General features: G+C 41.7%; 1 protein-coding gene across 1 annotated transcript; it reads left to right on the top strand.

Annotated features, from left to right (window-relative positions):
- The first annotated feature begins 6322 nt into the window (after positions 1-6322).
- Positions 6323-10168, top strand: LOC125483784 (phosphofurin acidic cluster sorting protein 2-like). Its single transcript, XM_048600462.1, has 4 exons — positions 6323-6451; positions 6924-7086; positions 8694-8767; positions 10064-10168. Exons 1-4 carry the CDS (start codon positions 6368-6370, stop codon positions 10166-10168), a joined length of 426 nt encoding a protein of 141 aa, XP_048456419.1. The 5' UTR covers positions 6323-6367.
- The last annotated feature ends 371 nt before the right edge of the window (positions 10169-10539 follow it).

Raw genomic sequence — 10539 nt, 5'->3', positions numbered from 1 at the left:
ATGTCCCTCTGTAACCTGCAACATCCTTCCGCACTATCCACAACTCCACCAACTTTGGTGTCATCCACAAATTTACTAACCCATCCTTCTACGCCCTCATCCAGGTCATTTATAAAAATGACAAACAGCAGTGGCCCCAAAACAGATCCTTGAGGTACACCACTAGTAACTGAACTCCAGGATGAACATTTCCCATCAACCACCACCCTCTGTCTTCTTACAGCTAGCCAATTTCTGATCCAAACCGCTAAATCACCCTCAATCCCATGCCTCCATATTTTCTGCAGTAGCCTACCATGGGGAACCTTATCAAACGCTTTACTGAAATCCATATACACCACATCAACCGCTTTACCCTCATCCACCTGTTTGGTCACCTTCTCAAAGAACTCAATAAGGTTTGTGAGGCACGACCTACCCTTCACAAAACCGTGTTGACTATCCCTAATCAAATTATTCCTTTCTAGATGATTATAAATCCTCTCTCTTATAATCCTTTCCAACACTTTACCCACAACCGAAGTAAGGCTCACTGGTCTCTAATTACCAGGGTTGTCTCTACTCCCCTTCTTGAACAAGGGGACAACATTTGCTGGTCTCCAGTCTTCTGGCACTATTCCTGAAGACAATGACGACATAAAGATCAAAGCCAAAGGCTCTGCAATCTCCTCTCTAGCTTCCCAGAGAATCCTAGGATAAATCCCATCTGGCCCAGGGGATTTATCTATTTTCACACCTTCCAGAATTGCTAACACCTCCTCCTTATGAACCTCAATCCCGTCTAGTCTAATAGACTGTATCTCAGTATTCTCCTCGACTACATTGTCTTTTTCCTGTGTGAGTACTGATGAAAAATATTCATTTAGCACCTCTCCTATCTCTTCGGACTCCACGCACAACTTCCCACTTCTGTCCTTGACTGGCCCCAATCTTACTCTAGTCATTCTTTTATTCCTGACATACCTATAGAAAGCTTTAGGGTTTTCCTTGATCCTACCTGCTAAAGACTTCTCATGTCCCCTCCTGGCTCTTCTTAGCTCTCTCTTTAGGTCCTTCCTGGCTAACTTGTAACTCTCAAGCGCCCTAACTGAGCCTTCACGCCTCATCTCTACATAAGCCTCCTTCTTCCTCTTGACAAGAGATTCAACTTTAGTAAACCATGGTTCCCTCGCTCGACCACTTCCTCCCTGCCTGACAGGTACACGCTTCTCAAGGACACGCAGTAGCTGTTCCTTGAACAAGCTCCACATTTCAATTGTGCCCAGCCCCTGCAGTTTCCTTCTCCATCCTATGCATCCTAAATCTTGCCTAATCACCTCATAATTGCCTTTCCCCCCAGCTATAACTCTTGCCCTGTGGTATATACCTATCCCTTTCCATCACTAAAGTAAACGTAACCGAATTGTGGTCACTATCACCAAAGTGCTCACCTACCTCCAAATCTAACACCTGGCCTGGTTCATTACCCAGTACCAAATCCAATGTGGCCTCGCCTCTTGTTGGCCTATCTACATTCTGTGTCAGGAAACCCTCCTGCACACATTGGACAAAAACTGACCCATATTTGTGTTTAACCTGGAAGGACTGTTTGGGGTCTTAGCTATAGGGGGGAGAAAGTAAAATGGCAGGTGTTACATGTTCTGTGCTTACATTGGAAGGATAGGATTGGGAGGAGGATGTGGGGTAATTGAAGAGTAGATCAAGATCTTGCATTGGAAATTGTATCTTCAAATGTTGAAAGGGAGGACTTGAGTTTGGTGTCAGCATTAATAGTAGAAATGGTGTTGGATAATCCAGTGAATTTGCAGAGATAGTAGGAACTGCAGATGCTGGAGAATCCGTAATAACAAGGTGCAGAGCTGGATAAACACAGCAGGCTAAGCAGCATCATAGGAGCAGAAAGGCTGACGTTTCGGGCCTAGACGGGCCTATAATGTGGATTTCACAAGCTTCAAAATCTCCCCTCCCCCTACCGCATCCCAAAACCAGTCCAGCTTGTCCCCGCCTCCCTAACCTGTTCTTCCTCCCACCTATCCCCTCCTCTCACCTCAAGCCGCACCCCCATCTCCTTCCTACTAACCTTATCCCGCCCCCTTGACCTGTCCGTCCTTCCTGGACTGACCTATCCCCTCCCTAACTCCCCACCTACACTCACCTTTACTGGCTCCATCCCCGCCTCTTCGACCTGTTTGTTTCCTCTCCTCTATCCATCTTCTATCTGCCTCCCCCTCTCTCCCTATTTATTTCAGAACCCCCTTCCCCTCCCCCATTTCTGATGAAGGGTCTCGGCCCGAAACGTCAGCCTTTCTGCTCCTATGATGCTGCTTAGCCTGCTGTGTTCATCCAGCTCTGCACCTTGTTATCCAGTGAATTTGCAGGCTGGTTGGTGAATTGTGATGACGGGTAGAATCTGATCATCATTTTTGGAGCAAGGGGAAGGAGTGAGAGCAGAGGTGTGGAGAATGAATCCTGTTGGGCAGTGTGTTGAAGGCCTGAGTTGAGTTAAAAGTAAGACATCAGTAATACTTCTATGGAAGTTTGCAGACACAACAGTGAAGAATAAACTGGACGACTGAAATTGAGTCCGAACAGAAAGTGGGATGTGAGCAAGTGTAGTTGTGGTGGCTGTGGGATTCAGTGGACTCAAAGTCAACATCGGTTGATGACCAATCCCTTACAAATGGAGAGAGAAACGCTGAGGAAAGGAAAGCATGATTTTGAGGTGGACCAGTCACAGTGGGAAAAGGATGAAAATTGGAAGTAAAGTTGTTGAAAATTTCCACTACAGGGCATGAATATGCACACTGATACAATTATAAATTGACTTTAAGATAGGTGAGGGGCATAACCTAAGTACAACTGTAACCTAAATGTTCTACACATACCACAAAAATGCAGACAAGGATCCCTGATGTGTACCTCTCAGCAACCACTTTCACTTGTAGGAAGTGCTTCAAGTTAAAGGAGATGTTTAACATGAGAAGAATTCAACCAGCAGAGACAATGTTGGTGGATCGACAGATGGACTGAATTTTCATTCAAGGAAGAAGCAAACAGCAGAGCCATCAGACTATCGTATGGGACTGTAGGGGTAGAGAGAGTGAGCCCCTGTGGTGAATAGGGGCTGCTTAGGACCAAGAAGTAGGAAACTGTTGAAGTGATATAGGGTATTGGAAGAGTAATGGATGTAATTGGGAAAAGCCTGGACAAGGGAAGAAGAAATTGAGCCAAATTAAGAAGAAGTCAATTCGGTGGGGCAGCAACACACAGGAGTATTACATCTACCAGGTCTTTCCTGTTTTTGGATCTTGGAAAGACAGTATAAGTAGCATTTATACAGTTGGAGCACAGTGAGCTTGGAGGCCTTGGAGTGAACAGTCTCCTGGGGAGATGAAGTTAGTGAAGGCTCTGGAGATGGTGCTTGATATTTGACAGTGGAGTGATCCAGGAAGAGATGGAAGGAAAGGAATGTAATGGCAGGCTATGTGGTAACAAACAAAAACAAAGTTGCTGGAAAAGCTCAGCAGGTCTTGCAGGCCTTGTTACCACATAGCCTGCCATTACACACCCTCTGTTGTTAGTCACTAACAGTCCCCATTAACAACTATTCACCCTCCCAGCCTGATCGTTATCAACACTTTGTCTGTCCAACTGTCTTTCTCTCTCTTTGGGCTCTATCCTATCGTATACTCCCTACCCCACCCACCTCCCTATTTTCTGCATATAAACTGACGTTTTCCCAGCCACCACCAGTTCTGAGGAAGGGTCACCGGACCTGAAACGTTAATTCTGTTTATTCCTTCACAGATGCTGCCAGACCTGCTGAGCTTTTCCAGCAACTTTGTTTTTGTTTTATAGTCTGATTCTACTGCTCAAAAAGTTAGTACATTGCAAATTTCTGACACAAGAAAGAAATGTAAGTGTTAAAAATATGTTGGCTTCCAACAATTGAATACAATCAAAATTCATCCCAGCACACTGACCCAATCATTGCTGTTTAAAAAATAATTTTGATCTCTTTGCTTGTACATTCATAAAACACGAATTGTAATTAGCCTTTCTGTGATTTTTAAAAAATAATATTAGCACTTCCTTTACTGCCTTCTGCTTTCCAGTAGGCAAAATAATTTCTAATTAATAGGTGTATATAATGAAATTGATTTCCATTGTGTGCCTGTAACGACTTCTCTTGATTTAATTAGTCAAGCTTCAATTCTTTGAAAGTTCTCTGTAACTGTTTAATTGTTCTGTCTTATACTCCCATAATCATGAATTAGCAATTACGATAGGTCTGTCATAATAGACTATACCCTTGTCCTTTCATACTTTACTTCCTAAAGAAAGAAAATTGTTGGTCTGAAAATGATCACTTAGTGTTATCAAACTTACTCCATAGTCATGCTGACTGGGTACATGTTCTTACCCTATCTGTAGACATGTAAAGTTCTGGGAGAGATAAATAAAGAGGAATAAAACCCCAGGATCATTTGGGAAAAGTATTCTCTCTGGCTGTCATCTCAGGTCAATTTAGAGATTCAAATGAAATATGCATATAATAACCTTCATATACAATTTCTGTCCCTTGCTTCTCCTTCCAGACATGTGGGAAGTCCGTGTTTCATTGCACCAGACAACAGTGTAATCTCGAGCTTCATAGTTCTCTAGGAAAAGAAGTATTTGTTCTTTTTTTCTTTAAACAATGGTCATTGCTGTTGGTGGTATGCCAGAGTCCTCTACGGTTGAGTAGAATCTGAGCCTTGTAAACCTCACATCGATAATTCCTAGTCTTGTCATTTTGTGGGCACATCTCTTGGGGAAGGTTGGATGCCTCCCATTAGCAAGCAAAGGAATGTAAATGATGTGATAGTTTCAACATAGGGCTATGAACAACTTAAGATCATGGGTTCTTCAGATTTAAAGGGGTAAGTAGATGGAGCCAATGTATGCAAATTATTTAATGCTGCAGATAATGTAAACCAAGTGTTCCATTGAAAGAAGAACAGTCAGAAAAATGCATGACCCCAAACCAAGCGGAAGTAAATTTGGAACGGATATACATTTCTTTTTCTCATCTTAATCCAAATTCAAATCAGACTTCTGGGCACAATGGTGGAGGCAAGGAACAAGAACAGAAATTACTGGAAAATCTCAGCAGACTGTTCTGAAGAAGGGTCACTGGATCCAAAGTGTTAACTCTGCTTTCTCTCTACAAATGTTGCCAGACCAGCTGAGTTGTTCCAGCCGTTTCTGTTTTTGTTTCTGATTTCCAGCGTCTGCCATTCCTTGGTTGGTTTATTTGGTGGAGACAAGGATCAGGCCCCATTTAAGAGACATCTTTAGTTGTAATTGATGTGTTTCTGGATGGATGGGCTAAGGTGAACTTCCTCACCACTTTATCTTAAATAAATTAGGCAGTTTTTTAAAAAAACGTAAATGTTGAGCTATGAAAAGACTTCATTACCTCAGTCAACCTAAGGTATTTGGACAGGCACGATTAAACAATTCAATTAAAATCAGGCAGCATTGCATTCTTTCATTTTTGATAAAAACATTTCTTTCTTCCATTCCTCTCCCACACTTATTCATATTTTTCTGGTCATTGTTATTCTAAAGTGTACTTGGGATGTAATTCAACATAGGGCTATGAACAACTTAAGATCATGGGTTCTTCAGATTTAAAGGGGTAAGTAGATGGAGCCAATGTATGCAAATTATTTAATGCTGCAGATAATGTAAACCAAGTGTTCCATTGAAAGAAGAACAGTCAGAAAAATGCATGACCCCAAACCAAGCGGAAGTAAATTTGGAACGGATATACATTTCTTTTTCTCATCTTAATCCAAATTCAAATCAGACTTCTGGGCACAATGGTGGAGGCAAGGAACAAGAACAGAAATTACTGGAAAATCTCTGATAGGGTGCCTTGTACTTTGCTGAGGATCTGAGGATAATCTATCATCAGATTTGTAGATACTGTAATCCTGTTTTAACACGCACTAGTTCTCATGGGAATGAACAGTGACATTTCATTTTTTGATCCCTTTTCCTGTGCATCATGTGCACCCTCTCCCCACTGAATTCTTTCTCAGACAGTGTCACCCCTGCCAATTTCATGGGAAGTCTGTTTCACCAGCTTTTAATCTGCAAAGGGAAAGAAACAAGGGAAAAGGTTCATGAGGAGAGCCATTGGAATTCAATTGAGTTATCAACTATTTTGTTTGCTTTTTGCGGGCTCCAGCACAATGGGGCTTTCGTGGGAATTTCTGGTTGGAGAACCCATTCGCTTTGATGCTCCTCTACAATTTATGGCTTTTCTTTTCAACAGTACCCTCACTTTCTCAAAAGAGAAGGCAACAAGCTACAAATCATGCTTCAGAGACGAAAACGGTACAAGAACAGGACCATTCTGGGATACAAAACTCTGGCAGTTGGGTCGATCAATATGGCGGAGGTGAGACAGAGGGAGAAGGAATCAAACTGAGGCAGCCTTTTGGTATCATTCTGATCCTTGATCCCAAGGTCATTTTTACTTGATGCAGTAAAATAAAATGATTAGTAGTGAGTTGGCAGCCCATTTTAGATCTCTACTAATTATTGTTTCCATTGACCAGCATCAGTCAAAGCAAAAAAAGTGTAGATGTAAAATGGCTGCCAATTCACTATTGCTCATGTTACCTTTCTAGTTCCTGCACAAGGTTAAAATGGTCCCGATATGTCGACCAACTCAGCAGAATGATAATAGTATCACCAAGGCAGAAACCATTAGAACTGTGAAAAATAATTAGAAGAAAAATCAGGAGAGTTTTCTCCCTAGAATGCCGGAAATTTTTTATACCTGATCAAATATGAATAAACCAGCAGAAACAACTATTTTATTTATAAGGGTTAACGATGCTAACTCTTGTTCTCTTCATGTAATGCAGGTAATGCAGCATCCAACGGAAGGTGGCCAGATCCTCACGCTGCTCAGTAACCTCAAGCAAGCTGCAGTAAAAGTGGCTGAAATCTGGATCTTTGCGCTGTCCAGCCAGCCAATTGATCATGAGGACAGTTCAATGCAGCCTAGTCAGAAAATAAAATCAACAGGTGGGGTTGAGTCCTGATTTTAGAACATGATTTTTTTGATGATGTCACCATAGCAATTAGTACTAATGTTAATTGAATTACATTCAAATATACTAATAATAGATGCTGTCTTAGTTTACAAAGGTACACTAGATTTATTTAGTGTTTTGCCACGACTGCTCCATAAAGGAAATTCTTGTGATAACTGTGATAATTGCTGTACAATCGGATTCTCTCGAAGACTCCCTTAAATCCCATTATTTTACATTATGCCATTATTACCACTGTCAGTGACGCACTCCAATACCATCCAGCTCAAAATACCCTCCAGATGGACCCCGAATTGTGATTAGCAGTGTCTGCGATTGTGCTATTGGACATTTCATTTTCGTTCAGTTTCTCACATCTGCATCTTCTCTTCAGTAGCACAGAGTGGGAAAATTTTTATTTTAATGTGCAGAGGTGGTCAAATTATTTAATCTGTCACTGTTGAACAATCTAAAGCTCAATGCAGTATTATGGGCATAAAGCTTTCCCATAGCTCTCTGACCTTCAGTAAGCACTTGAAATTGACGAACCTCTTTGTCACTAAAATTAAAATCAACTGCTCTTGTGCATTTGGTGCACTTCTACTTTCCCTTACCATGGAAACCTTTCCCAAAGTTCCCTCTGGCTCACTGCTGTTGTGTCATTTTATTATTCCTCACCAATTTTGCTCCAGTGCATATCGTTGAGCTCATGTTGTTCATTTTACCCACCTTAAATTTAGTGACAGTAAGCTATTAACCACCCAACATCCATTCTTGGCCATCATGCTAGCTGGCTCTGTAAATGATTGCCTCACAGGTACTGTGCCCTTCTATATAAAACCATCCTAAAACATAGACACTGTACTTTCCTTGCAGTCTACCAACTAATTTCCAACAGCCATTTCCTGTCAAAAGTCCTTCAGCTTGCTGCGACCTCCCAAATCTGAATCCATCTTTGGTGGAACACGATATTTGGATTTTTCCAATTTGACTCCCCCCACCACCCCGTCTCCCAACTCTCCAATAACCACAGTACTGAAACAGTTCTGAATCATAATCACCAATTATCTCCTAATTCATTTCAACCTCTTCACAGAGTTAACCTTCCCTTTCTCCTCCAGTACGCCTTCCCTGTTGCCCAGCTCAGTGTGATTGCCCTCGTTCCCCCGACTATCTATGTAGGGAGCACAGTGGCCCAGTGGTTAGCAGTGCTGTCTCACAGTGCTAGCGACCTGGGTTCAATTCCATACTCAGGTGAATGTCTGTATGGAGTTTGTACATTTTCCCCATGTCTGTGTGGGTTTCCTCTGGGTGCTCTGGTTTTCCATAGTCCAAAGATGTTCAGGTTCGTTGGTTTGGCCATCGGAATTACAGGGATAGGGTAAGGGAGTGGGTCTGTGTGGGATGCTCTTCGGAGAGTCGGTGTGGACTCGATGGGCTGAACGGCCTGCTTCCATGGTAGGGATTCTATGATTTGGCTTAAACCAGATAGCCCATGAAGAGCTTAATTTATTAGACTGTCCTGTATTTCTCATTGTCAGTTCTGTTATATATGTGTGAGCCACAAACTTAGTTTAAGGCATCTTTGTTATTTCATAGATAATTACTCAGAGGAGGAGTATGAAAGTTTTTCATCTGAGCAGGAAGCAAGTGACGATGCAGTCCAAGGACAAGTACGTAACACTGGAAATGTTCACAAATCTTTCTACTTGGGTCAAAATGGTAGGTACTGGATTAGGAGTGTGGCAGGATAGGTGCTTTTTAAAGGCATGCTAGAATGAGCTGAGCAAGATTTATTCATTAAGGGCTTTGCAGGAACAGTGTAGAGCAGGGCAACAATACGGCAATGGAATAGCAGGTGTGGGAAGTAACAAGAGCTGACTTGGGTTGTGCTTCACAGTAACTGACTTTCATGGACAGGGCACTTATGAGTAACGTTTACAGCTTGGTTTCTGATTGGTTAGTTGTAATTTTTTTTAAAAAGTTGTGCAACGTTTGGGGATAGCATGCTTTTTTAAACTGACCTGACGATGATCTTGGGATGTGGGCTTGCATGCATATCTTTCAACCCTAGGACCCCAAGTTCACATATACCGCAGACTGTTAAGCTGAAGGCCATCTCTTGGCTGGGTTTTTAAGAGTTGTGCATAAAGTTACTGCAAGCAGATCATGACATGGCACAGGTTCCCACTAGGTAGGCAATATTACACAGATTGTGAGGTATAATTTATGTGTACTGTAATCCTACTAATGCTTAACATATTGAAAGCACATTGATTAAATTGGAAGCTGTGTGTGAAGTAAACGTACAAGACAAAAGCTGGCTGCAAGTGTGACAAGCATTGCCATTTAAGTTTGGTGCTGATCAGAGAAGCCATTATTACACTACATCCTGGAAAATGTCTAGTGCGATACTAAAATCAAAATTGTTCCATTCCCAGTATTGGCATCTCCAACCTCAAATATCACTATTGAAATGTAAAGCCCATCACCTTTGTGATTGCCCTTTAAAGAAAATATCAAATTATTTCTATTCCTTATAGTCCTATAGTAAACTCAAAATTAATCAAGAAATTTAGCTAAGTGTAATCAAACTCAAATGTGGTCACATGTTAAGAACATAAGCATCAGGAAAGTGGTGTTGTGGTGCAGTGATAGTCTTCCTACCTCTGGGCCAAAAGGCACGGGTTCCAGTCCAACCTGCTCCAGAGGTGTGTCATGACATCTCTGAACAGGTTGATTGAAAATATCTATAAGCATCAGACTGTGGTTTCACAGCACATTTCAAAATGTATGCCAGCAATATGTACAAACTGCCTGAACGTTCCATCTTACATTCCAAGCTGCGATGGTGTCAGTCTAGTCGTGATGTTGAAAGGGAAAAGTGAGATTACACTTGGTAAGAAAAATATTTGATGCACTGCATCTTGCAAAACTCAGGACGGTGATTTTATGTTTGCATTTTTCAGGATATGGATGATGATGAATACGATATGGGTAAGCCAAAAAAGCAACGGCGTACAATCGTAAGAACAACCTCAATCACAAGGGTTAGTGGAATTTATATCCCTTGACTGATTTTAGAGACATGAAGTGACTGTGTGTGAACTCCGGTTGATGCATCATGACCTGTGCATCCGTATATATGCGTGTGCATGTTTGTTTGCATACATACTTCTGTATCCACGTGTACGCACATTATATTAAGTCAAAATTCATCCACACTTTCTATCAACCAAGACCAGATCAATTTGACACTCACCATCAGAAAGTAGCAACAAAATAGGCATAGCATGATGGCATGTTACATCAAGGTGATGTTATACCTCATTGGGGGTAGTGTGCTGGAAATCAAACCTTGCTATTGTCACAGAAGTTAATGATTTTAAAAAGAACACAGAATTCCCCCGTTTACCTCATTTTCAGACCCAGATTGTTAGCAAGC

This window comes from Rhincodon typus, chromosome 8, assembly GCF_021869965.1.
Source record: "Rhincodon typus isolate 14 chromosome 8, sRhiTyp1.1, whole genome shotgun sequence".
NCBI lineage: Eukaryota > Metazoa > Chordata > Chondrichthyes > Orectolobiformes > Rhincodontidae > Rhincodon > Rhincodon typus.
The sequence above is the reverse complement of the archived record's forward strand: the minus strand, read 5'-3'. Positions and strand labels throughout refer to the sequence as shown.

Excerpts from the sequence above, each read along its gene's own strand:
- LOC125483784 (XM_048600462.1), top strand. The coding sequence starts at position 6,368 with ATGCTTCAGAGACGAAAACGGTACAAGAACAGGACCATTCTGGGATAC. Across the intron at positions 6,452-6,923 it reads GGTCGATCAATATGGCGGAG|GTAATGCAGCATCCAACGGA; the intron begins GTGAGACAGAGG and ends CATGTAATGCAG. Across the intron at positions 7,087-8,693 it reads TCAGAAAATAAAATCAACAG|ATAATTACTCAGAGGAGGAG; the intron begins GTGGGGTTGAGT and ends GTTATTTCATAG.